The 27,681-nt window shown below is 44.2% G+C and overlaps 2 protein-coding genes across 3 annotated transcripts in view; one reads left to right on the top strand and one right to left on the bottom strand.

Moving 5' to 3' along the window:
• mindy2 (MINDY lysine 48 deubiquitinase 2) overlaps positions 1-15,781 on the top strand; it is a 26,147-nt gene extending 10,366 nt beyond the window's left edge. The window contains exons 4-9 of one of the 2 annotated variants that reach the window (XM_014126904.3): positions 5,071-5,229; positions 5,939-6,041; positions 6,256-6,398; positions 8,043-8,216; positions 9,263-9,439; positions 11,525-15,781. In XM_014126904.3, the coding sequence (XP_013982379.2) occupies positions 5,071-5,229; positions 5,939-6,041; positions 6,256-6,398; positions 8,043-8,216; positions 9,263-9,439; positions 11,525-11,716 (948 nt within the window). In that variant the 3' untranslated portion in view covers positions 11,717-15,781. Of the gene's footprint in view, positions 1-5,070; positions 5,230-5,938; positions 6,042-6,255; positions 6,399-8,042; positions 8,217-9,262; positions 9,440-11,521 lie in introns of both variants that reach the window. The other variant, XM_014126903.2, reaches the window with a different exon arrangement.
• Positions 15,722-27,681, bottom strand: LOC106562202 (SAFB-like transcription modulator). The gene is made up of 19 exons (XM_014126902.3): positions 27,427-27,681; positions 25,318-25,405; positions 25,089-25,234; positions 24,853-24,880; positions 23,236-23,713; positions 22,569-22,612; positions 22,044-22,156; positions 21,637-21,786; positions 21,178-21,293; positions 20,928-21,079; positions 20,676-20,836; positions 20,449-20,588; positions 20,171-20,351; positions 19,833-19,957; positions 19,299-19,475; positions 18,640-19,113; positions 18,395-18,542; positions 18,113-18,273; positions 15,722-16,285 (listed from the first exon to the last, which is right to left on the bottom strand). The coding sequence occupies exons 1-19, from the start codon at positions 27,559-27,561 to the stop codon at positions 16,183-16,185; spliced, it is 3,120 nt and encodes a 1,039-aa protein (XP_013982377.3). The 5' UTR covers positions 27,562-27,681; the 3' UTR covers positions 15,722-16,182.

The following is a 27,681-nucleotide window of genomic DNA, read 5'->3' as shown; positions in this document are numbered from 1 at the left end:
GGAGTTTAGGGCAGGCTCTGTGCTGTTAGCTGGGGCAGAAACAGTTGTTGGTTCCTGTTAGATTTGGCTGTGTAAGCCCTGCCTCAACACGGCAGGAGAGCACTCGACCAGGAACGGAAGGAGCCTCACACCATGAATAGAGAGGTGGTAGAGGGAGTGTTGGGGTAGAGGGAGTGTTGGGGTAGAGGGAGTGTTGGGGTAGAGGGAGTGTTGGGGTAGAGGGAGTGTTGGGGTAGAGGGAGTGTTGGGGAGGCTGTCTTTCACTAGGGAGTCTTTAGCATGCCAATGTGCATGCCAAACCAAAATATAATACATTTGTAAAAGATTCCAAAATATATATATATATATATATATATATATATATATATATATATATATATATATATAATCTTGTTCTTGCCTTTGTTTGATATTGTCTGCTGCATATTTGAATAGTCAAGCTCCTTTTATGATTTTGAAGAGGGTTGAACGAGTTCACAACAGAGTTCTATTTATAAACTCTGGCTTCAAAACATCATCTGTCGGAGGAGGATATGAGGATTAAAATAGAGATTGCTTGGCTGTTGTTAAACAGTAACTCAGAGACTGGAGAGCTTAGTGAAGGTTTATTCTGTAAAGACTGGTCTTGGTCATGTTCCCATGATAAAGGACACTCCTGAGAGATTGCACACTGTAGCACTATTTACTTGACAGCGTTTTTGTGGTTATATGATATAGAATATTCTATTTTATTGGAATAGATGCTCCTAAAAATAATGTATCAGGATGGGAGTGTGTCGCTGTATATATACATGATTGTGGATTTTAAGAGTGCACAGTTGTAGACTAAAATGCAGACTTAAAAACTGACTACCTAATAAAGTTTTGTGTCAGATCGCCATAATACTCGTGGAGCTGTCCACTCGGTGTGCCTTTGACATGAAAACTGAAGCAAAGCTCTTGCCTGTGTCTGTCAATCAGTCTATCAGTCAGCCTCGTGGTCCTATCAGCCTGATTTGCCAGCGGATGGAGGTCTGGAGTCACTCCCCAGTCCCCAGTGGAAGCAGAGCGTGTGTGTGAGACCAGCTGGTTTGAGCTGGCGGATGAGTCTGGTCGTGTTTGTGTGTGTGGCTCTGCCACAGGGTTGTGGGAATGAAATATTGATCTGGCTCCCAGCCTGCTGGTGGAACATGTAACAGGAAGGCCGGCCTGTTTATCCAATCAGTCTACCTCTTCCGTAAAAGCTGGAGTGGAACCATTGAATACTGGTCTTCATTGTCCAGTGACCACGGAATAATCCATTGTACATCATCACATGCAAATACCACAGGCTCTGTGTGGATCCCATATTCAGCACAGAATTTATGATTAGGGTGGCATTACTTAATGTAGTCTGGTCATAATCTGTAGTCTGTGAGCGGCTAGAGCCGAGTGGAGCAGGGCTTGGCCACGCAGCAGGAGGGCGTGGGTGTGCAGAGCAGGCAGCATGTTGGGCAGAGAGGGAGCAGTGGGCGAGCACGTTCCTGATCTCTTACTGTGCTGCCAGCTTCGCCACCCACCAGACAGAGACGCAGTGCCCACAGTTGTGTGTGCACTTGTCAGTGTGTGTGTTTTTGCTTGTAGGCACATTTTGTATGCACAGCACTGATTCACGTTTGACTTGTGCTTTAGCACCTGTCCTCAAGAATACAAGTAGGAAAACAAGGAGGATAAAGCAGAGAGAATCCTTGATGTGTGTCTCAATGATAGACTACATGACCCAACAAAAATGTTGAGACCATTATTCCTCCTCCACCAAACTTTACAGTTAGCACTATGCATTGGCATCCGCCAAACCCAGATTTAACTGTCGGACTGGTGAAGATGGTGAAGCATTATTCATCACTCCAGAGAATGCGTTTCCACTGCTCCAGAATCCAATTGCAGCGAGCTTTACACCACTACAGCCGACGCTTGGCATTGCGCATGGTGATCTTAGGCTTGTGTGCGGCTGCTCGGCCATGGAAACCCATTTCATGAAGCTCCCTGCGAACAGTTCTTGTGCTGATGTTTCTTCCAGAGGCAGTTTGGATCTCGGTAGTGAGTGTTGCAACAGAGGACAGACAATTCTGTGAGCTTGTTTGGCCTACCACTTCGCGGCTGAGCCGTTGTTGCTCCTAAACGTTTCCAGGGCAGAAATTTGACAAACTGACTTGTTGGAAAGGTGGCATCCTATGACGTTGAAAGTCACTGAGCTCTTTAGTAAGGCCTTTCTACTGCCAATGTTTGTCTATGGAGATTACATGGCTGTGCTCGGATTTTATACACCTGTCAGCAATAGGTGTGGCTGAAATAGCCGAATCTACTCATTTGAAGTTGTGTCCACATAATTTTGTGTGTGTGTATATATATATATATATATATTAGTGTAAACAGCAAAGCACTTGAAGTGTATGAAGCCCCCCTGCTTAGTGAGCCGCTAATCAGTAGCTCTCAGGGGGTTCATCTGATGTCATGTGACTGAAGCCCTCTGCCCTTGGAGTGGAGCAGCTGCATGGTCTGTTACATGGACCATACTAATCCTCCCCACAACTGTCCACAGGAGTCCTAATCCACACACACACAGATCATCCAGCGAAAGGCTTTTCAACGAGCCACACCGCTAAGTACGAAAGCTGGAGAATCTCCCTGCTTTTGGGGATTTATTTTACCTCTTATTGACAGGTTATCCTCTTAGAAAATGAAGAAAACACACACACCAAGTCACCCACTATCACCTGTGTGGGGTGTGGGGACAGCTGCAGAGGCTTCCTGTGACACAGACCGTCATCACAATTGTTAAAAGGTTATAAAAACAATTCTAATAAATGCAACAGTTGGACACTGGATGAAGATACTCCAAACTTTTAGATTTTTTTTTTTTATCCATCAGGATTGACTGAATTATAGCACATTAAACATTTTACGGGAATGGAAAAATAATGAATGGCGTTCAGGGATTTTGTTGGGAATTCAGGTGTTTGTTTTTTGGGGGGGAGTGCACTCATATAAACATTTTATAATGGTATCAGGTATTTATTTTATATTTTGTGTTAAAATAAAGAAAATGTGTATGTGCAACATTTTGCAGAAATACAATGGGTGTATTTGCATATATGAAAATATTAACATAAAGGGGTGGAACAGGGCTGCAACAACAAACACTTCCTCTGTCTAGGACTCTAGGACTACCTGCACTCACCTGCTCTGTCTAGGACTCTAGGTCTACCTGCACTCACCTCCTGTGTCTAGGACTCTAGGACTACCTGCACTCACCTCCTCTGTCTAGGACTCTAGGTCTACCTGCACTCACCTCCTCTGTCTAGGACTCTAGGTCTACCTGCACTCACCTCCTCTGTCTAGGACTCTAGGTCTACCTGCACTCACCTCCTCTGTCTAGGACTCTAGGTCTACCTGCACTCACCTGCTCTGTCTAGGACTCTAGGTCTACCTGCACTCACCTGCTCTGTCTAGGACTCTAGGACTACCTGCACTCACCTCCTCTGTCTAGGACTCTAGGTCTACCTGCACTCACCTCCTCTGTCTAGGACTCTAGGTCTACCTGCACTCACCTGCTCTGTCTAGGACTCTAGGTCTACCTGCACTCACTTCCTCTGTCTAGGACTCTAGGTCTACCTGTACTCACCTCCTCTGTCTAGGACTCTAGGTCTACCTGCACTCACCTCCTCTGTCTAGGACTCTAGGTCTACCTGCACTCACCTCCTCTGTCTAGGACTCTAGGTCTACCTGCACTCACCTCCTCTGTCTAGGACTCTAGGCCTACCTGCACTCACCTCCTCTGTCTAGGACTCTAGGCCTACCTGCACTCACCTCCTCTGTCTAGGACTCTAGGTCTACCTGCACTCACTTCCTCTGTCTAGGACTCTAGGTCTACCTGTACTCACCTCCTCTGTCTAGGACTCTAGGTCTACCTGCACTCACCTCCTCTGTCTAGGACTCTAGGTCTACCTGCACTCACCTCCTCTGTCTAGGACTCTAGGTCTACCTGCACTCACCTCCTCTGTCTAGGACTCTAGGCCTACCTGCACTCACCTCCTCTGTCTAGGACTCTAGGCCTACCTGCACTCACCTCCTCTGTCTAGGACTCTAGGTCTACCTGCACTCACCTGTGCTGTCTAGACTGCCTCATTAATGACTTGTTGTTGTCACGTTCTGTTGCATAATTCAACAATTGTGCCAATAGCAGGATACCCTCAACAGGGTTGGCTCTAGATTACACCTATCTATACATACTTTGAATTGTTTGCGAGTTCAGACATAATATCACTATAATCCGAGTGTTCATTTTTGGAAGTTGCTTTCATTTCAGTGCATTTAATTTGTCAACATTTCAACTGTAGCAATTTATTACTTTTTTCAATTCCACAAAAAATGTGCACCCATCTTTCTTCTCTTTCTCGTGTTGTTGAAATGATGTGTTACATCCCTGAAGAAGCTTGAGTGTTCTTATAGATGCAACTGAAAGACTATGTATTCCATTCAGCCCATTTCAGCCATTACCGGGGTGTGTTTGACAGGTCATTACAATCATTTCCACAGTCGTAATGTTAACGAATAAAAAAAGACAGGCACAAGGAGACGTATGATGGAGTCACAGAAGTAAAGTGAAAGCAATCAATCCAGTGAGATTTAAGTGACAAATTGATTTTGCGTCCCTCAAACACAGGAAATAGATGGCTGAAAAATACAGATCCTCAGGTGGGCGGGGCATGCGCGTTGCTACAGACGGGTCTTGTTAGTCTTTTGTGTGTCTGAGGGGCGAACGACAGGAGGGCGTGATGAGTACGCTAGACAGGAAGTTCCTTGGTCGGAACACTTTCTGATTTGTACACTTAACTGATAGTCCAAACTAGCAGGTTTCTGTGGGTGAGTCTGCTGTTTTTCTAGCTGTAACTGCTGTAGTATGTGACAGTAGTTGGTTCACTGTCCTCAACATTTCTTCCAATGTCAAATCTTATTTCGATGCCGTAGTCAACAAGAATTCTACAAAGACTAACAGCCCTGGCTAAAGGCCTTGAAAAGGAACATGACTTTCTATTTGTTGTCCCCCAGAATATGAGTGATGCCATGGCGGTGCTGCACAAGCTGCAGACGGGGCTGGACGTCAACGTGAAGTTCACAGGGGTGCGGGTCTTTGAGTACACCCCAGAGTGCATTGTCTTTGACCTGCTGGACATCCCTCTCTACCACGGCTGGCTGGTGGACCTGCAGGTGAGAACCCTTCCCTCTCTGAGCCCCCTTTAAAAGTAGACTGAGCGAGTTGACGTAAATGCAATATCCGCAATAACTGAACGTTGAAGCCTGAGACTGAACTTCTCTGCTGTTTTGGGCCTGTAGCTGCCACGTTGTAGCAGCGTGAAGCAAACCCGTGCACATGCCCAGATCCTCTGTGTGACTGTGAGAGCAAAGTATTGCATCGCGCTCAATGCAGTAACTACGGTGCTGCTCACGGCAACATCATAAGTCTACCTTCAAACCCATGTAGCTATTACTATGATATACAGGCAAATATATTGTTAAGTCACCTTGTCCTAGAGAGATTTACACGGTTATCAAAGCGTCACGCCAGAGTAAGCCTACACGAAACACAGCCCTTATTTGAAGTGTTTCTAAAATCCCCTATGGGAAAAATGAATGGTGGAAAAACGATTGGAACCATTTCCCTGTTTGACCACTAGGTTCTATGGGTATTATGACTCATACTGTGGTACTCTATAGGCATTTGTCAAATAGACAATAAACCAACTCCACACATTATTTATGAAAGAAATGACTTCAGAATGACTGGTTAGCGTACAGCTCCTCTTGAGTATTTTTCTTTTGAAAACATGACAATATGCTCTTGTCGCTTGTTCTTCACTGCATAGTAGAACACAACAATGGTTGATGAATGCTCTCTCCTCTTTTATGTTCCCTCCAGATGGGCGACACAGTGAAGGCAGTGGGTAACTGCAGCTACAACCAGCTGGTGGAGAAGATAATCTCCTGCAAACAGTCGGACAGCAGCGAGCTGGCTGGGGAAGGTGGGTGGACCGACCGACTGGAGGGATGTGTTGCTTGCTTTCTTTCTCGCTACTGCTTCTGTACATCACTTTATATCTCTATCAGTCCATAAGTCTTTGTCTCTATGTCAGCCGATCGGTCATTGTCTGTCTCTCACTGACTCGCTCTCTATTTCTTGCCTTCTCTCTCCCCTTCTGCCTCTCTCTTTCTCCCTCTCTCTCTCTCTGCCTGCAGGCTTTGTAGCCGAGCAGTTTCTGCACAGCACGGCCACCCAGCTGACATACCACGGCCTGTGTGAGCTCACGTCCACCGTGCAGGAAGGAGAGCTCTGTGTGTTCTTCAGGAACAACCACTTCAGCACCATGATCAAGTTCAAGGTGAATGACCACTCAAATCATTGACGAGACTTTATCCACCACTTTATGCCCTGTGGTTATGACAAATGGGGCCTTGCAGTACTGTTTACTGTGAATGGGTCTTCCTTACTTTCCTCTGCTACAGTGTCCCCAAACCACCGTCTATTAGGAACAAAAACAAGTCGTCTGCCTTGTCCTCTTAGTAGTGGGAAAGGGTGTTATATAAATTAATTGCATAATGTTACCGAATTCATATCACTCAGTCCCAAATAAGCTTTATTTCAAATGTATTGCTAGCTTCCGGATCAGATCACCCCTTTGTATGTATGGTGGGATGTTGACACATGGGGACTTTCTTTCATCCAAGTCTTTTCAACCATCTGTTAACAGCTGAGCACTGTTAGTGCGTTCCCCTTCTCCCTGTCCTCCCCCTCCCAATAGATCTCCCCATACCCCACCCTTCTCCCTGTCCTCCCCCTCCCAATAGATCTCCCCATACCCCACCCTTCTCCCTGTCCTCCCCCTCCCAATAGATCTCCCCATACCCCACCCTTCTCCCTGTCCTCCCCCTCCCAATAGATCTCCCCTCACCCCACCCTTCTCCCTGTCCTCCCCCTCCCAATAGATCTCCCCATACCCCACCCTTCTCCCTGTCCTCCCCCTCCCAATAGATCTCCCCATACCCCACCCTTCTCCCTGTCCTCCCCCTCCCAATAGATCTCCCCATACCCCACCCTTCTCCCTGTCCTCCCCCTCCCAATAGATCTTCCCACACCCCACCCTTCTCCCTGTCCTCCCCCTCCCAATAGATCTCCCCACACCCCACCCTTCTCCCTGTCCTCCCCCTCCCAATAGATCTCCCCACACCCCACCCTTCTCCCTGTCCTCCCCCTCCCAATAGATCTCCCCTCACCCCACCCTTCTCCCTGTCCTCCCCCTCCCAATAGATCTCCCCATACCCCACCCTTCTCCCTGTCCTCCCCCTCCCAATAGATCTCCCCATACCCCACCCTTCTCCCTGTCCTCCCCCTCCCAATAGATCTCCCCACACCCCACCCTTCTCCCTGTCCTCCCCCTCCCAATAGATCTCCCCACACCCCACCCTTCTCCCTGTCCTCCCCCTCCCAATAGATCTCCCCTCACCCCACCCTTCTCCCTGTCCTCCCCTCCCAAAAGCGCTCCCCACACCCCAGTCCCAGGTGATGTAATGTTCAGTACACAGGGTTCTGAGGCTGGTGCGAGGGCATAAATACAAATGCCTCTTGGAGCATGGTAGACATGTGATGGGGACCTATTCAGCACAGAGAGTCTGAATGCTATCTACAATGGTTTCACCCGCCTTGTGCTCCCTCCCCTTATCACTGCAGCTGGGACAGGCTCTTCCTGTTATCTGTAGCAGGGGAAGTGGAGCAGGCCTGTCTGTGTGAGAGAGAGTGTGTGTGTGAGCATGCTTGCCAAGTGAAGCACGCTGTGTGTAGCACACATGACCCCAGGATAAATGCTTACCAGTACCAAAGCCCCCCTCATTTAAAGACACACACACAGAGATCCGTTATCCAGGTTGTTATCTACTACAGGAATAAGAGGGTGTGAAAGTGTGTAGATGTGTTTTCTGGCAGTGTTAAGACGTGTGAGTATATAACGTGTGTCTGTCTGTGTGATCAGGGCCAGCTGTACCTCCTGGTGACAGACCAGGGCTTCCTGACGGAGGAGAAGGTGGTGTGGGAGAGCCTGCACAATGTGGACGGGGATGGCAACTTTTGTGACTCTGAGTTCCGCCTGCGACCTCCGTCAGACCCAGAGACGGTGTACCGCGGACAGCAGGACCAGATAGACCAGGTCAGACCACTACGCCAATTGGGCCCTCTGATCCAATTCCACTTCATTAATGGGAGCAATGATAAACAATGCTGAACACCCATCTAGCTGAATCATGGCAGCCATTTCGCACTGTTGGGTGCACCACATATCTCTTGCAGAGGATGTATACCATGGAGAACAAGGTGCACCGTCACAGTGCAGCATTACAAACATACTAAGTCAGGGTGAGTCACAATCAGAGTTCACCTGAAGATTAACAGAGTGGATTGTATAAAGGGTACAGCAAGTATTACACATCCCTTCTATCTGGGCTCTGTTTTCCCCGTGGCTCCCTAGCCTGCTCCATCTGCACTCAGCTCTGGAGAAGTAGCGGGGAAGAGTTCCTCAATAATAGATGTTCAAAGCTCCTCTGCTCTCCCGTTAACCCCCCCCCCCCTCCCACTCAGGGTTTTAATGTCTGAATGCCTGATCAGGAGATGACCGTGACATGTGGCGCCTCCCTCTGTACTGCGCTGCATCACGCTGCGCTTCGATTGGCTGTTTAATAATGCATGATGTGGTTTGTGTCCATTTGTGACGACAGCTGATTGGCTGGCCTGGTGGCAGGGCTGCCCAGCAGCTTGTCCATCTGCCAGGGTCCATATTCACCACCCTCACCCAGCACAAAGAGGGAGGGAGGGATCATATACTCGCGCTCTCATCCACCCAGACACTCTTATGCTTGAGAGGGCATATTACAGCCGACAATTAAGACAGTCTGATGCTGCACTCAGGAAAATATTTGGTTTTACTCTACATGAGGGTTATGAATGAATAAAAAGGTCTGTAGCCCTGACTTTAAAAATGGCTGGTGCTTTGTAGCTTACAACTAGGCTTACTTTAAAAAAAATTAAAATAATTATACTTCAGCTCTTGGCAGTGGCACATCACTCCGGTAACAGTGTAAACACCATGATGTGAAACGCATTGACCTGGTCCTATTCTCTTTCTTTTCTTTCCTTTATTTCTTTTTGATTCTTTCTTTCTATCCCTCTCTCTTTACCCCCTCTCCTCTCTGTATGCAGGACTACCTGATGGCGTTGTCGCTGCAGCAGGAGCAGCAGTGTCAGGACCTGCAGTGGGAGCAGCTCCCCGAGGGCATCAGTGACCTGGAGCTGGCCAAGAAGCTGCAGGAGGAGGAGGACCGACGAGCCTCCCAGTACTTCCAGGAACAGGAGCAGGCTGCCGCAGCACAAGCACAGGTCGGGGAAGGAGCCTGGGTGGGAGGGAAAGGGGGATACCTAGTCAGTTGTACAACTGAATGCCTTCAACTGAAATGTGTCTTCCGCATTTAACCCAACCCCTCTGAGCAGGAGGGGAGCTTGTGAGAAGGGGGGAGGGAAGATGCGAAGAGTGGAATTGAATGAGGAATATGATGAGAAAGGTGCGTAGGAAAAAATGAGGAATGAGGATGAGAAAAAGGGTAAGGGTTGTCAGTTTATATAGATATAGCAGAGTCAGGGGCTTAGTCAGATAGAAATTAAATATATAGCTGACATGAATCTGTTGTACACAATACATGTTCTGTATGAATGTATCTGTATGTTCAATGTGATTGTGATGTAATTAAGCAATAATGCACGGCTCAGGTCTGTTCTTTTGGATACAGCCCTTAGCCGTGGTATATTGGCCATATACCACAAACCCCCAAGGTGCCTTATTGCTATTATAAACTAGTTACCAATGTAATTAGAGTAGTAAAAATACATGTTTTGTTATACCCGTGGTATACGGTCTGATAAACCACGGCTGTCAGCCAATCAGCATTCAGGGCTCGAACTACCCAGTTTATAATGTTGCTTATCCTGTCTGGGCGAGGTGGGACGCAGCCAGTGGAATCGCGTGGCGCGCAATACAAATACCTCAAAAATGCTATAACTTCAATTTCTCAAACATATGACTATTTTACACCATTTTAAAGACAAGACTCTCGTTAATCTAACCATATTTTCCGATTTTAAAAAGGCTTTACACCGAAAGCAAAATATTAGATTATGTCAGGAGAGTACCCTGCCAAAAATAATCACACAGCCATTTTCAAAGCAAGCATATGTCACAAAAACCAAAACCACAGCTAAATGCAGCACTAACCTTTGATGATCTTCATCAGATGACACTCCTAGGACATTATGTTATACAATACATGCATGTTTTGTTCAATCAAGTTCATATTTATATCAAAAAACAGCTTTTTACATTAGCATGTGATGTTCAGAACTAGCATACCCACCGCAAACTTCCGGTGAATTTACTAAATTACTCACGATTAACGTTCACAAAATACATAATAATTATTTTAAGAATTATAGATACAGAACTCCTTTATGCAATCGCGGTGTCAGATTTTAAAATAGCTTTTCGGCGAAAGCACATTTTGCAATATTCTGAGTACATAGCCCGGCCATCACGGCTAGCTAATTTGACACCCACCAAGTTTGGCCCTCACCAAACTCAGATTTACTATAAGAAAAATTGGATTACCTTTGCTGTTCTTCGTCAGAATGCACTCCCAGGACTTCTACTTCAACAACAAATGTTGTTTTGGTTCCAAATAATCCATAGTTGTATTCAAATACCTCCATTTTGTTTGTGCGTTCAGGTCACTATCCGAAGGGTGACGCGCATTTCGTGACAAAAAAATTCAAAATATTCCATTACTGTACTTCGAAGCATGTCAAACGCTGTTTAAAATCAATTTTTATGCAATTTTTCTCATAAAATAGCGATAATATTCCAACCGGGCGACGTTGTATTCATTCAAAGGCTGAAAGAAAAAAATTTAGAATTCTCATGAACGCGCTTCTCAGTCTCACTGTTCCCAGGCTGACCACTCACAAACAGAGCTGCTGTACTTCGCCCAGAGACTGCAGACACCCCATTACACTTTCTGGCGCCTTCTGAGAGCCAATGGAAGCCTTAGAAAATGTCACGTTACAGCAGAGATGCTGTATTTTCGATAGAGATGCAACTGAAGGACAACAAATTGTCAGACAGGGCACTTCCTGTATGGAATCTTCTCAGGTTTTTGCCTGCCATATGAGTTCTGTTATACTCACACACCATTCAAACAGTTTTAGAAACTTTAGTGTTTTCTATCCAAATCTACTAATTATATGCATATTCTCGTTTCTGGGCAAGAGTAGTAACCAGTTTAAATCGGGTACGTTTTTTTATCCGGCCGTGCAAATACTGCCCCTTAGCCCCAACAGGTTATTCACCCGCTTGAATGAGCCACAGGTAGGTATTGTGGTTGATGCTCCTGTTCCATCCTGTCTGTTGTGCAGCAGCCAGCAGAGGGCAGTGACGAAGCAGACAGAGCAGCAGCAGAAGCAGCATCATCATCATCAGCAGCAGCAGCAGCAGCAGCAGCATCATCAACAGCAGCTGGAGCCACGCCCAGCCCAGGGAAGCAGCCCTCTGCCGGGGAGCGCAAACCCAAAAAAGAGCCCAAGGATAAAGACAAATGTGTTCTATTGTAACAGAGGATGGTTGTGTGTTTGTGTGAGAGAGAAAGAGCGGGGCAGAATTTTTTTTTCACATTGACCTGACACCCTACGCACAGCCCCTTTTTGAAGAGCGATGAGACAAACTGAGGAGTTGCCGTTCCCAAGCCACTGGTGCCTGTCATCCTCTACCCTCAGTGGGCCCGGACAACAGAGGAAGGGACGCTATGACAGCTACCACTAATCTTTCGTACAGTTGGCCAAACTTTGTTACAAGTCGCACAGTGCACTATATTTGTGATCTGGGGTTCAGGTTAATGGGGGTGATTTTTATAGCAAAATGAGAAAAATCCCAGAAACAGGATGCTGGGAGGGAAAGAATTCAGAATCTGAAATATCTCTCATGGCACCAACTTTTTTCAAGGAAATCGTTTTCATTCATTTTCATTATTGCAGTTGATAAGCTATTTTTTTTTTTTACAGCACATGTGTAGATATGCCTGCTTTGATTCACTTCTGTTTTTGAGCGTTAGACTTTCTACTGTAAACACATAACCTTCGTTTCCTAGCTATTGGTTGGTGGGGGTCATTTAGCTCCTTCCAATTGGAGATAATCAAGAGTTTGTTCAGAGTCTTATTGGGATAGAGATGAGGTGATCGTGACATCAGTGAGTGTAATATCTAAGCACTCCTGTCTCTTCACCACGTTAATGGATGCCAAATTACTACATTAAGTGTGTTTTTGCGCATGTGTGTTTGTATGCGTGTGTGAGAGTATTTTAGATAACTATTTTATTTTGGTATATACTTAAATTGAAAGGGATTCATTTGTTTTTGCCGGTTAGAAATTCATGTAAGACCCTGTTGTGACAAGCCTTTTGTATATCTCTCTAACACTACCCACATCCCTGTTCTTCCTGAGAGGCCTGGAAGTCAGTGCCATACTTTGGTAAGTGCTGTCTCTACCAACCCTCATCTGCCATTTAAGACTCGCCCTATCCAGATTGGCCTTACCAGAGTATGGCAGTGTTGAATTCTGGTGTGTGTGTGTGGTTTTGGTGTCTACAGTGTGTATGTGTGGCTGATATGCTCGGCTGCATTGATTTATGCTCTTAATTTCAACTTGGAAATAACCTAACATCAACAAAAAATGTTACGATGTATATGAGCAGTTGGATTGAAAGCTATGCAATGTATTTAATTTCTCATATTTGCTTTTTATGATTCACACACAGACAGAACCATGGAGAAACAGGACGGTGCACCTAATTTGACTACTGTCGCTCACTCTTACGCTGTCCCTGAGAGACTTGGCTGGTTATTGGCTGCTGAGGCAGAGCGATAGCAGTATCCTACACTAATAATCTGAAGTGCCCAATGTCACACAGATTTGCTGGCAGTTAAACTGCTGGTCACGCCGTAAAAAGCTGACAGAGATGTTGTCAATATGGGAAGCCTCATAACCTCCTCGTTGAGTTATGGAAGTAGGATTTTCTACTGTAGCCATTTTTGAATCCATGTGTTCCTCCTACAACATCTGACTTTCAGACAAATTGATATACATTGTGTACATACCTAATGCACATTTATGAGAGCTAGCTAGTAGTTTGCGCCATTGTCCTACTATGGTACTGCCTCCTGAGAGATTTACTGTTTTCTATCTACACATTCCAGCTGGATGCCTTGACTCAAGCCTTGTGTTGTACGTCAGTCCTAGAAACACAGTTATAGGGGGGACTCCTCGCAGTGCTGCTAGTTAAGGGGTCTCCTATTTTTGGCTGTTACATTTCATTCTCATTGTTCAGAAATGGACAACCCCAGCCTTCAAGGACAAGTCCAGTACTTCGTATTTATTTTTGCCTGGCTACTGGCTGCATCTTGTAGGAGTAGGCTACCTGACTAGTAAGGCTTGTCTGCAGGCTGGACTTGAGGACTGGGGTTAGCTCAGCCTGTCTATACGGTCCTCACGAGGCCACACTTACTCTGTATAGAAAATGCCTTACAACATTTACAATATCTTTTATAAGAATAAACGGAAACAGGTGTATTACCGGAATGAGACAATCTGTAGATGGTAAACTAGACATCAGAAATACTCTCAGGCCTTCTCTGAAGGGACATATCCTTGAGTGTCTTTTGTAAATTGTTTGTGTATTAGCTGCCTTGGCAACAGCAAAGATAGGTATATAACATTGTAAAGTATTGAATATACCCTGTAGTAACTCCCTCGAGAGACTGTGTTGTGATGTAAATGTGTAACCACATATAGGTAACAAATTATTTCAACACATAGTATCTAACTAGGTCGACTTCATATTATCAGGCTGTTCATAATTATTGCTAGTTATGTTCATGGATGGCATTACAATGGGTTTCTGAGCTTCTCTCAGGCCTACCTAGTCAAAGGAATTCACTATGACTTTACACTAGAATAGGTTTGCCACTTGTAATGGAATTCAAGGCTGCTTTTAGAAAGTGAGTAAACTGCTGCTGCGTTTATGTTCACAATGACTACCCAAAAAGTAATCTGACTGAATAGACAGGACTTAAAGAGAAACACCTATGTTGAAGCGAGCGTGTACATCCTTATGGTATGCTACAGTATGTCCTTTACATTATTGACGACAGTGATTTTGTGAAAGGTTGGGGGGATGGGCGAAAGACCACGTCCCTTTGAGTGTCAGGGACCACCATCCATACTCTTGTTTCGTTTGTAAAATAACATCCATTTTAAAGTTAGTCACACTACAGCTTTAATTATACTTGTTCATGTGGTCAACCTTCCCAGTGGCCTAAACCCATTTGTAACAACGTTCAAAAGGCAACTAGTACTGAGTTATGATGAGAACCTCAAAGGGCCACTTTATCTAATTACTTTGAGGTTTTTGGGGGAGCAACAAGATGTTTCACAGCTGCCTCACACACACTTTTCTTTAAAACATTTTTGTGCGTAAGCTTGCACCATTTTGTAAGTCGCTCTGGATAAGAGCGTCTGCTAAATGACTTAAATGTAATGTAATGTTTTGGAGTCATTGCATTATTTACCAGTATCTAGATATTGTTTTGTGTTTCAGCTTTAATGTTGTTCTTCAGAATAATTGATAAGGATTTTGTTTGTGGATTGTCTCAAGTGAATGTGTGTAAGCCTTGTTATAGTGCTTGGGGGTAAATACTGTACAAACAGTCTTAACAAGGTAGTCCTTGAACATAGTCATTGTAATTGGTTTTGCACTGTTACATTGATATGCACTACTAGGCATATTCTTTCCACTAATTGGTCTTTTTGACCAATTAGTGAGAAAAAAGATCAGAATTGGTCTGCCTGTGTAAACGCAGCCTAAGAGAAGAGAAAATACCTCATTTTATACAGAATTAGAAATTGTGTGAGTGCTATTGTTCTTTGGGTACCTTGTAAAAATGGAATACTGTCTGGAATTGCTACAACAGTAGCTCTTCAACAGTTAGTTGAATATGAAATGCTCAATTGTTTCTTTGACAAAGGTATGAAAGGGCTGGTTAAAAGTACATTAAGTACTGTGTAGCCCCTTTCAATAAAAGTACATTAAGTACTGTGTAGCCCCTTCATCAGGTAGCTGTCAACCTGTTATGGCCATAATTGTTTTGTAGCTTTTCACACTAATAAAAATGCCACTGGCTGGTCATCTAGAGGGAATGGATTTTAAAAGTTAATTTGGCTATTTTTACATTTATAGAGTGGTGACAATTGTTAATCCCCTAGTAGTTTCATGTGTAAAATCAGATTCTGGAGCACAGAACATGAATGCAATCCCCCATGTTGGTTGAACTTGTTCTGTTGATTTAAATGCAACAATTGCTTACTAATGACATCCAGTGGAGTATAATTTCAATGATGTTAATATTTTCACTTATGTTTAACACCTTGTGAATATGAAAAGGTCAATCCTCATGTTGGAAGGTTCAAATGTTTATATACATATGACCAAATAATGTATAGCCTATCACAGTACCGTTGCAAAATGTAGATGGTGTTTCTTCTGTAACAAAATGCCTTAGACGAGGGACATTCAGCCTGATTTAAAGTACATGGACAATAAAACTTACATTCTCTTTTCACAACCACTCAATGTGTGATGTCTTGTATGTGCACTTCATGAGTCAAATGTAGGAGCAAAGACAAAATGAGCAAGATGTATAATTTAACCTTCAGAAGCACCAGGGGCATAACTAAAAATGATGGTTAAAGAACACATTGATCTGCTTACAGTTTCAGTTAGGGGAAGAGCAGTTAACGTCAAACTTGTTACAAATAACTAAAGCTGTACAATTCTATTCTAAAGGTAAGTTGAACATTATGTGCACAGGGTTGTTTAAGTCACAGCACAACTGTTAGGAAACCATACATTGCGGTAACCTATACAGAACAAAACATTTCTATATCAACCTTATGGCTAGAAACCAGCCTCTTAAAAAAAACAATGTATTTTTGAAAAATAAGCTTAAGCTGATCTGGGGAGAGGCAGTTAGAACCGCCGGGGTGCTCCTTTGAAGGGCTTGAATCCGCCAACACTGGACATGGAACTGTTGGTGATCTGCACGATTCTGTTCATTGCAGACGAAGAGTGGCTGGAGAAACAAAAATACATTTCTGCCTAAAAACAGTGTTGCATACAGTAATGAGTAAATACATAGAAGCTCGAATATGGCTTCTACCAGAATACTTGTTTGCTTGGGCGGTATACCGGGGTATTTGGAAATGGCGGTATGGAAAAACCATGGCTAATACCGTTGAATATTTGTATCTACTTTAAAGTAAATACCTACAGTCAACTTGTGCAATCAGTTAGGAGAAAGAAGCACGTGGTCATTTTTCATTATTAAGCATACTGGTAGTCCCCAGTCACGTGGTGTTTGTTTACAAGCACACAACAAGGACAGACCAGAGCCTTGTGAGTCACTCACTTGTGTAGCACACGCCAGGTGATCTAGTTAGTTATCTTATACCTATTAACTGTCTAAAATGTGCTAAATGCTCTGTAGTTGTGCATTTGGTTTACTAGTTAGCCATCTGGTTAAGTGGTTAGCTTCTTTCAAAATCAAGCTTTGCTTGTAACAGCAGAGAATCCCCTCCTGGATCAAGAGCCTTGCTGTCTAATATTTGCTTTCTGGATGCAGCAAACTGTGGAGCATTTTTAGTTACTTGTATAACTTTGAGCTGGGATGTCTGTCCTGCAAATATTTTAGGTTAGAGACTGTATAAAATGTTCACAATGTCCTCTTTAGTATTTAGTTAGCGTTCTCTATGGAATTTTACAGAGGCGCAGTGGGGTTTGAAAATAGTGCTCCTTGTGTTCAGTGTAGGTATTACAGCATATCCCGGCATGGCAAAATGACCGTATGGAAACATGGATACCACCCAAGCCTAATTCATAGTGCTCAGACAAGTCCGGTACACATGACATATTCATTTCTGTCACAACTATTACAGATTAAATCCACCCCTCGGCTTCTCTCAGCCCATCCCACCTATCTCCCACCATGCCACCTGCTCTTGATTTCCTTGTGCCATTTATTTTTCAACTGTTCTGTGATGTCTTACACAGATTCTCAAACCTTTCTAAAAATGGGATATTAAAAATATATATATTTTTGTTGTTCATTGAGTATGGCTTTCCTGATCGACCAACAGTGCTATTTGTAGGGCTCATTTTGGAACAATGTTATGACTGTTTAACCACTCCTGAACCTGTGACCAGAAACAGGCTACATAGGAGCAATACCAGAATAAGTGGTCGAATTGGTTGTATGCCCAATATACATAATTCTTCTTTTGGTGGCAAGAATATTGTATAATAATTTAAATAGAAAAACTTAGTTTTGAGTCAAGCGTAGTTTTGTGTATGTTTATAAACCATGTGCCATGGAGTCAGCACATCAGAAAAGTATTTTGCAACCTGTATGGTGCCACGGTCAACATTTGACCTCAAATAAAACTGGAATATTTTTTCTATTCATGACAACTTTTCTCTCTAATTTTGGTCTTTAATAAAGGACAGACAAACAAGCTCCCCTTCTCCCCCTTGTCTCCTACATTTTTGCAGTAATGCACCAATCAGTTGGTTGTAATTTTAGATAGAGCTAACAATTCCACATATTTGTGTTAACCGCACATGTGACACAACTCCACCTTTCCTATTCATAATATCATTAACAAATAAGTTTACCCATAAATGTTTTTTAAAACAATTAGCATATTTGAGTTTAACCATATGTGTTGTAATATTTGTTCCGTCTTTTCTGGGAGATGAAACTGGAATTGCAACCAGCTTTGTAAAGCTTGTTTCAGAAAGGGTGATATTTAGAAAAAAGGTTCCAATTTCAATTAACTGAAAGTGAGAGGTTGTAATCTGGATAAAGGGAAAAGTACAGTCTTACTGCAACGGCAGTGAATACCTTGAGTGTGGGGCCATCATGCTGCCACGGCTGTCTCCCATCCTGCGGCTGTCTGGGAAGCCCCCTCCCTGGGATCCAGCCCCACCATGCCACTCCTTCCTGGGGGCCGGCTGGTCCCGGCCATGCCGCTCCACCACCACCTGGCGGCCAGAGCTGAAATGCTGGGTAGAGAACAGGGGAGAATGTAGTTATGAATTCCCTATCTGAAATGTAACTAAAATAGAGGAAATGGAGGGTATTGAATGTGTAGATTTAGTTATGGGGGATTGGTGAGGTGCTGACCTGGTCTGCCATGACCATGGGTCTTCCTCCATCCCGGCCACTGAAGTTGGATCTTCCTCGGCTGGCTGAGGAGCCTCCTCTGAGAGCAGGCCCCTGGCCATCTCTGCTTGAACGCTCTGGCCGCATACCTCCGGTACGCACAGCTCCACTACATAACCACAGAGACAGGATTATTACCACACGGATTACAACAAAAGGCCATTGTCTACAAACTTTAAACAAGCACACTAGGCATCCATTCTGACCGTATGTCCCCCTTAGGTGCACTCATGCTGCCGTCATTCTTCCATCCTGCATGCCCAGTATGAGTAGCATGACCAGTGTGCCCGGTGCCTCTGGGGGAGCGGCTAGTATGAGACATGCCAGGCATGGGTGCTCTGCCCCCTGCTGGCCGCTCCGGCATGGGCGCGGCCCGGCGCTCCGGCATGGGCGCGGCCCGACGCTCCGGCATGGGCGCGGCCCGACGCTCCGGCATGGGCGCGGCCCGACGCTCCGGCATGGGCGCGGCCCGACGCTCCGGCATGGGCGCGGCCCGACGCTCGTCCCTGTCTCGGATCTCTCTGCGGTCTGTGAGACGGATGTCTGCGCGTGGAGTTGGAGGAAGCTCGGCCCTGCGGGCAGTCTCAAAGTTCTTGGGGTAGCGCTCAAACCCAGAGCTGTCCCTGCGAGCAGCGGGACGGGACTTCTTGGCCTCAGGCTCACTGTTGAAGCGGTTACGTCTGAAAACCCCCCACACCCAAAATGGATTGTCAGATTCTGTCAAGAGCTGACTATTACTGGAGGGGGATAGACGTGCTAAACTGCTATGTGGGCTGTGTGTAGCTTGCTCTTTGCCTGTTTAGGTTCAGGTTGCTTTATTTGCAAAAAGGACTATATAAACAAGAGGGCTTATCAGAGGGCCTACCTCTCAATGGTGTTGGGCTCCACGGCTGCAGCCTCGGGGAAGCCTCTGCCTCTCTCTCGGGGGCTGAACTCAGTAAAGCGGTTCTGCTGGCGGTTGTAGTCCGAGCCCTGGTTGAGACGGCCCTCAGACTCTGGCTGGATCTTCTTGTTGCCATTCCAATAGGGATCATCCCTCCGGCTGAAACATTCAATGGAGAATGTTTTAGCTGGGTGACAAGTAAACTGGTGTGGAATACCACTTTTTGAGCTTGGTCAGATATGATACCAAAATGTATCTTTCACTTGATGGTCAAATTGACATCTGCTTGTCATGTCTGAGATCAAGCATCCCTGTCTGCCGTGGGATGCAGACAGACCAGGATAGCATGGGAGACAAGTCTGTGTGCAGGGGAGACGACAAAGCAGTACTGCACAAGCTGCTCTATAACCTATCCTGCAACTTCATGGACATAATGGTGGAAGCTGGTTGTCCACGATCAGAGCCTCAACTACACAGAGCAAACATCCCATCCCCAACTAGTGTGGCCTTGTGTACCTGTGGTCCACATCGCGGCCTCTCTTCAGGTTGTTTCTCTTCTCCTGCTCGTAGCGGAGCTGCTCCTGCTGCCTCCTCAGCTCCTCCCGCTCACGAGCCATACGCTCCGCCTCTTTACGCCGCTCCTGCATTACAGAGATATAACGTCAGCATTACATTATCAATCCACTATATGGTTTGCTCACAATTATCTGCTCAAAAATGCTCCTAAGAGCCTTTGAAAGAGCACCAGAATGAACATTGAGTAAACAACTCACCTTCCTCCTGTCGTTTTTACAACAACCAACTAAGGTACAGCCTAGAAGACTAAACATCCTTAATGATTTGAGTCCAAGCACCTGCTCTATGCGGATCCTTTCTCTCTCCAGCCTTTCCCTCTCCATGCGCTCCCTCTCCAGTTTCTGCCTCTCCACCTCAAGCCTGTGGCGTTCCCGGAGCAGGTTCTCTCTCTCCTCCCGCTCCCTAATCAGACTGATACGCTCACGCTCTCGGCGTTCCCGCTCCGCTATCTCACGCCGCCTGACGGGACAGGAAGTCACAGAAACATTAGTACCCAGCATCCTCACGGTACTACAAAGTACAACAATTACAGTAGGAGTTTGCGTTTCAGGCTGACCTGCGAAGCTCCACAGCCCTGCGGACCCGCTCCAGCCGGACCATACGCTCGCGCAACCTCTGCTCTTTCATCTTCTCAAAGGGGAGGATGTCTTTGCTGCCTCCCTTGTTGGGGAAAACTCTAACTCTATTCATCTCCATCTAGGAAAGACAAGCATGTAGAGGTGAACTATGAAAAAGAAAATTCCATGATCAAACTGTCGGGTAGAAAAAAAAACTGCGACCAACCTCTTCGGGAGGCATGAAATATCTGGGTCTCCGCTGCATCATGTTGTTGTTGGTGGTGAAACCCGGCTTGTCAAATCTCCCCCTCCTGAACGGTGGTCTCACTTTGTTCAGGTCTCCTTTGGCATGATCAATCACCACCATCTTGCCAGGGCTCTTGGTCCCTACACAATACAGGACACAGAGGTTAATTTTTACTACTCTACCCTTCAACACATTAAAGAAAAAGGAACCTGAGATAGGGAGCATACATACTTCCACCATGCTTTTTATCATCTTTCTTGGAGGCATCCGGGCCTGAGCTGGATGTTGTGCTTTTAGACTCCTGCTTCTTGGATGAATCCTTGCCGTCTTTGTCTGATGGCTTGTCGGACTTCTTCTCCTCTTTTTTGGAGGATGGCTGGGTTCTTTAGGGGGAAAAAAAGAGCAGGCACAGAAATGAATATTTCTTTCAAATTTCCCCATTCTGAAAAAGACAGATTGTGTTTCTTCCTCCCTTACTTACTTGCTAGTGCTAGTCTTGTTTGTCGACGCACTACGTTTGTCACTCGATTTGATTGAGCTGGTTTTGTCATCTGATTCCTTCTTTGAAGGTTCTTTCTTGAAGGGATCACTTTTAACCTGAAAAGACAACAAATACTCCGTCACAGTATTTAAAGGCTCCGTCACAATTCTGAAGCAATGTAATTTCAATGAATTGAAGAACAAAGGACCATGCACCTTTTTTCTCCCTACAATGAATATGACAGAGCGCATGTTGGCTCAATGGCTCAGAAGAGAATGTCAGCCAATGTTGTTCTGCAGAAAACTCTCAAAATGACATCTTAAAACCTTCAGAACTCTTGACATTTCTATGACGTCACAAAAGATAGAAGTCAGAGAAAAGATTCTGAACTGTAAAATTGTAATCGTTCTCTGAACATTCTAGCTGAACAATGTGCAAAACAACTGTTTGTCAGCTTACCCTTTCAACAGATATCTGCTGGCCGTGGAGTTCTGTGCGGTCCAGGTGGGAGATGCACCTTCCCACCTCTGCACTGGAAGACATTGTCACCAAGCCATAACATTTGGCACCAGGACTGCGAGCATTAGTAACCACTTTGGCACTAAAAACCTGCGGTGACAGGAATTTGTTTAGGGGCGGAGCAACTACATGCTGCTTGTAGAGGGTTGGGTTAAATGCGCAAGACACATTTCAGTTGAATGCATTCAGTTGTACAACTGACTTGGTATCCCCCTTTCCCCTAGTAAACCAGTAAATTGTTTCCAATATGTCAAAGCAAAACCATGACACCCATACAGTAAGAAACATCAAACCCCAGTACCCCACCACAAGAAACAGTTTATGGATGTTTTAAGCTCTAGGCTTACCTTCCCATATTTGCCAAAGAGGTTTTTCAAATCAGCTGCTTTGGTGTTGGAGGACAGGCCGCTCACCCAGATGTTTCGAGTGGAGCTGCTTGCACTGCTACTGCTGATACTTCCTGAAATAGGGTAGTTTAAAAACATACATGCATGCACTGTAGAGGCTTTTACATGTAAAATGTCTACACATTGTACAAACTAATCTATAAGAGCCTAATGTTACTTACCGGTAAGAACTAAATGTTAAAATGCAGGTGCTTTTGACAAAATGAAATCATTTCAGACACCTTTAAAAAATGCCAAAGAAATTTACTTTTTAGATATGTGAAGAAAACTGGGTAATATGGCAGATTACACCAGTGGTACTAAAATTCACAGATACATTTTTTGTTCTGACGCTTGAGAAAATGCCATTTTGGCTGTCCAGTCAGTACTGCACATTGATTACATGCACTACATAAAGGCATACGCTTGACCATCGTCTGATCATTAGTAGTGACGACTTGAGAAATGTATCTGTAAAATGCTTACCTTTGTCATCTTTTGTGGCCTTTCCATCTCTGTCCTTTGAAGAACTACAAAGCAGATTTCACAACAAATAAAAAGAAACAAGAGATGAGTGCCAGTATATGAAAGCCCCTGCGGAATATGACGTACACCAGGGCAAACAACTTTTTTGGTCAAAAAAGAAACTTTTTTTCTGTATGTATTATTTTTTTTTATCCCCACGGGCAAGGCTTGCATTTGGACAAAACTCCCATAATGGCCTTTTTCATTGCTTTTCCACGGGTGATATGGGTCATGTTCTCAGCCAATTTACTCCCTGGACCAATGAAATCTTCAGTATTGCGTTCGACTTCACAGCGAATCATTTCATATGTTTCTGACAAACTGACATCACAGGGACTACTGCCCCTTTAAAAAAGCCCTATATGGGAACTGGAAAAGGCAACCGTGCTGGAAAGGTGAAAGTAACATCTGTTTTCAGCTCCTGGTTAATGACACAAATTACCCAACTTCAGAAAAACAACCAAACGAAAGTAACAAATGGGAGGCTCATTAGGTACATCAATGAACATTTCTCATTAGGAAAAAAAAAGTTAAAAAAAATCTTGAGGCTACCCACAATGCTGCGTTCACAGTGAGCTGGAACTTGGTAGTAGTATCTTAAAGAACTGACATAGCTAGAAAGACAAACCTCTTTCCTTGACCTGATGCCCCAGTAGACGAGGGGCCTTTCTTCCCAGAATCCTTGTCTTTGTCTCCCATTTCAGCTTTCTTCGAGGCCTCTCTGCTTTCCTTCTTAGAGGAGTCAACCTTCGTCCCGTCATCCTTCTTACCATCTTTATGGCCTTCCACTTCCATCTTCATGGCATCCTTTGGGCTCGTCTCAGCAGAGGCCTCTGGCTCGTCACAGCCCTTATCTGCCTCTGAATCTGGAAGTTTCACATGTTTACCTGTTTCCAGGAGGTCATCACCATCAACATCCAGCGTGATGGCATCTTCATTCTGGAGTGTGACGGATATGTTATCGTCCTCGTCTTCTTTAGCGGAGACGGCAACTTCAGTTTCGATCTCCTCCACTTGTTCAGCCTCCGCCTCGGCTTCTGCCTCAACGTCCTCACTGGGTGGAGGTTTAGAATTTTCGCGAGTACCATCATCTGTATCAGTTACATCTGAGGGATTTAATAAGGATAAAACATGGCAAAAAACACAATGTTTAACATTGACATGTCTGTTACTTGACCTAGAAAGTAGAATAGAAAGCAAGTTTAGTATTAGTGGTCATCGAAGGGTAGAAGACCACAGGAACACACAAAACATACATTCCTCATTGAAAAACGGTGGTGTGGTTCAATAATCTTCACCAATACTTCTTTTGCGATCCTTACAGTTATGAGTACTGTACAGTGAAGTTACTCTTCAATGCAGCTGTCATTAGGAGCTCCATTCCAGTTCTTCAGTTTGAAGAGAGGGCATTTGTTCAAATGAAAAGAGCATCTGTCCAACTTCTTCTGTAACCCCCAAAAAATCTGTGCCCAAAGCCATGGAGGTCAAATTCAGTCTCATTTTATGGCTGTTCTACTGCCGAGGGCTCTCCCATCATAGTCTTTATGGTCATCTCCCATGTCTTCTTTCCCTCATAAAAGTCTGTCTTATTAAGTGACTTGGATGGTTGACAAAAAAATTGATGTCATCTTTAATTGTCCTTGTGACTGTAGTGACTGGCTCAAGTCCTTAGCAAATGTGTCCTCAAGACTGTACATCATGTCCTGGTTGGTCTTTGAGCATTCTCAGCGATGATTTCTTCTCTCCGTCTGAGACATCTGTACTGCAGTTGGGTGCTACAGGAGGATGGGCCCCGATGGGCAGGAGTCCCCAATGGTATCGTCAGCGCACACTGGATCTCCCTCTAACTCAGCTTGACTTCTTCCGGCATACCTTTCCCTCACCTTGAAGAAGCCTGTTGATTCCTGAGCTTTTTATCTTGAAGGAATGTGCCATGCAGTCTGTATGGTTGTTGGAGCCCTATTGCATCTCAGGCCTGGAAGAGTAGGTAACATCCCACCCCCAAAAAAAGTACTGTGACAAAAATAAGCAAGTCCTCCACAAACAGGATGTCCCTTCTATGTTGTATTCATGAACAATGAGTCCTGAATAGCTGGCTTGCTGAGTATCCAGCCAGCAGACAAAAGAAACGGAAGGCATAGAGGAGAGAGGGGGCATAGCAGATTCTTACCTTCACGCAAAGGGGGCTACCTGCAAACCCCCCCCAAAAAGTAATCAATTCAATAGGGTGTGAGCACAAACATACCTTCTTCAACGTCATCCTCGTCTCCCTCCTGAAAAAGAGACCAATGTGAAAGGTAAATACACATAAAGACAGTTTCAGTCTACTGCTTTACTAAAACCGGGTTAACCAATCTGAATACCAGCATTTTTTTTTTTTTTTATGATCTGGGTATGGTAACCCAATGATCTCTAGTCTACTGTGAGAGTGGGGTAAACACAAACATACCACAAACGTAAACATATTCATGTGATACTAACCTTGGAAAAATATTTGTTTTCCTTGGTAGGAGATTCATCTTCCTTGGAGAAGGAGAAGTATTCATCTTCCTTGGAGAAGGATTCATCTTCCTTGGAGAAGGGTTCTTCTTCCATTGGATTGTCAGTGTCAGAGTCCACTTTCTTTCCTAAGGAAGTAATGGAGTTATATCATCCGAAATGGAAACAGAAATATTGAACAGTAATTGAAATATTAGGAATGTCAAATTACCTTTAGCTTTTGCATTTTTTTTATTAGGCGTGTCTGCTGGGAGTGGAATTTCAATTGTCTCTGCATCTCCACCTTCCTCCTCAATGGCCTGAGAAAGTATTTATAAAAAAATAAAAAATAAATAAAAACACTATTGTAATTACTAGTCATTTATCTGATATTAATTTAGCTGCAGGTCCCACCCTTATATTTAGCCTCACAATGAAGTGTTTTACCATTTTCTTTTCAGGACAACCTGGGCTACAAGTAGAACACAAAACAATTGCATTCATGAGTTTTATTGACAGAAAATTTGGTCCGCCAAAGCATAAACCTAATAAAAATGAATTTATATGAATGCTGTAAGTACAGAAATTGTTTGCTCGCTGTGATATTAATATCCAACTAGTCAGTGACAACTGGAGTTTGTGACAACAACTATGTGAGCTTATTATAGTATTATAGACACCATGGAACAAGCTGCAAACACTCAAACTGGACAGTTTTATCTCAATCTCTTCATTGAAAGACTCAATCATGGACACTCTTACTGACAGTTGTGGCTGCTTTGTGTGATGTATTGTTGTCCCTACCTTCTTGACCTTTGTGCTGTTGACTGCGCCCAATAATGTTTGTACCATGTTTTGTGCTGCTACCACATTGTGTAGCTACCATGTTGTGTTGCTACCATGCTGTGTTCAGGTGTTGCTGCCTTGCTATGTTGTTGTCTTAGGTCTCTCTTTATGTAGTGTTGTCTCTCTTGTTGTGTGTTTTGTCCTATATTTATATTGTATTTATGTATTTTTTCATCCCAGGCTCCGTCAGGAGGCCTTTTGGTAGGCAGTCATTGTAAATAAGAATTTGTTCTTAACTGACTTGCCTAGTTAAATAAAGGCTAAATAAAAAATGTCACTATGCTCTTCTCGGTAGAAGTAACCCTTAGCCTTCCAACTACTTTTATGTAGCTTGTGAGCATAATAGAGCAAAACATGAGCCTCTCACCTTTTTATAGATAATAGTTTGTTGCGCAAACCATTCGGACTCTACAGACATTTTAGTAAAAAGACCCAGCCCTGGGCACCTTCGGGATCCGCCCTTGTCTCAAACACCACTCTAGCTCAGCCACTCTTAATCACACAGAAGTATGCAGTTCAAACACACTTTAAAACGCACACCGGCGTTACTCATTGGGTTAAAAAAACTGAAGAAAAAAATGCCTATTCCGCACCGCCAATGTGTGGGGATTGGGATGTGGTCACTCACATCCCTGACAGCACTAACCTTACTGCCATGGACAAGTCGTAAGTCAACAACAGCTCAATACATTGTAGTTGCCGAAGAGGCATTGTTTATTCCTACATACCGGGTTGTCACTAGTTACCACAGACAAAGTCATAAGCCCCGCCTATTTCTACAATTTAACTTAAAATCTCATTTTAAACCTAGCAGCTAACCCTAACTACACTGCTAACCTTATGCCTAACCCCAAATTAGTGGTGAACGGTGCAGTTTAAGGTGATGGAGGGCAATTATTATTTATTTTATAAGCATGGCCTTATTTCTATTACAGCATATTTGATGACTGTCATTCATATTCCATTCACCTAGCTCAATGTAACATTGATAGGTTTAGGCTACTACATACTACTTGAATATCCCCTACAGTAAATATTATCTTAAATCTTATTTTTATTAAAAGTGCTTTGTTTGTTAAGGTAATGTAAGTAAGCATTTCACGGTAAGGTCTACATCGGTTTTATCCTGCGCCTGTGAAAGCAACGCCCCCACACCGACTGCATCGATGCAGGACGGTGGGCTACCTTGTCAACCTGACGCTGCAAAGCCAGGCCGCGAGCACGCAGTACTGCAGTTGAAAACAAGTCAGCATCCAACGGTAACGTTTGCTAGCAGGCTAAACATCTTAGTTGACATCTACGAAAAAAGCAAGCTGTACATAGATACATATTCATCCCATAACAAGTTGGTTAGCAAACCAGTAGCTAAACTATCTAGCTGGCAGCAGTTGAGGACGGCCTCAATCAAATTCGTACCACAACTGTTTGGTAGCTAACATTAGCTAGCGGCCGTTAGCTTTGCGTTCGCCATGTATAAATAAATTGAGCTCGTTACCTGTTTCAGCCTGGCAATTAAAACATTCTTCACACCTGCGACATCTAAATTCCTTCGCTTGAGTTCAGATTTGAGATCTATAACTCGTAAATCTGTTATTTTCTTTGACTCCGTTGAAATGGCACCCGACGCCATTTTACCTCGCTGGATGTGTTGTAAAATTGTGTGTGCAGAAGGGAAGCACGCATGCTCACGCAATGCCCCCAATGTTATTCTTCTTAAAATGTGTATTGTCGGATCGCAACCAACTGAAAT

Source organism: Salmo salar, chromosome 11 (assembly GCF_965601325.2).
Source record: "Salmo salar chromosome 11, fSalSal1, whole genome shotgun sequence".
Lineage (NCBI taxonomy): Eukaryota > Metazoa > Chordata > Actinopteri > Salmoniformes > Salmonidae > Salmo > Salmo salar.
This window is presented reverse-complemented; position numbering and strand designations above follow the sequence as displayed.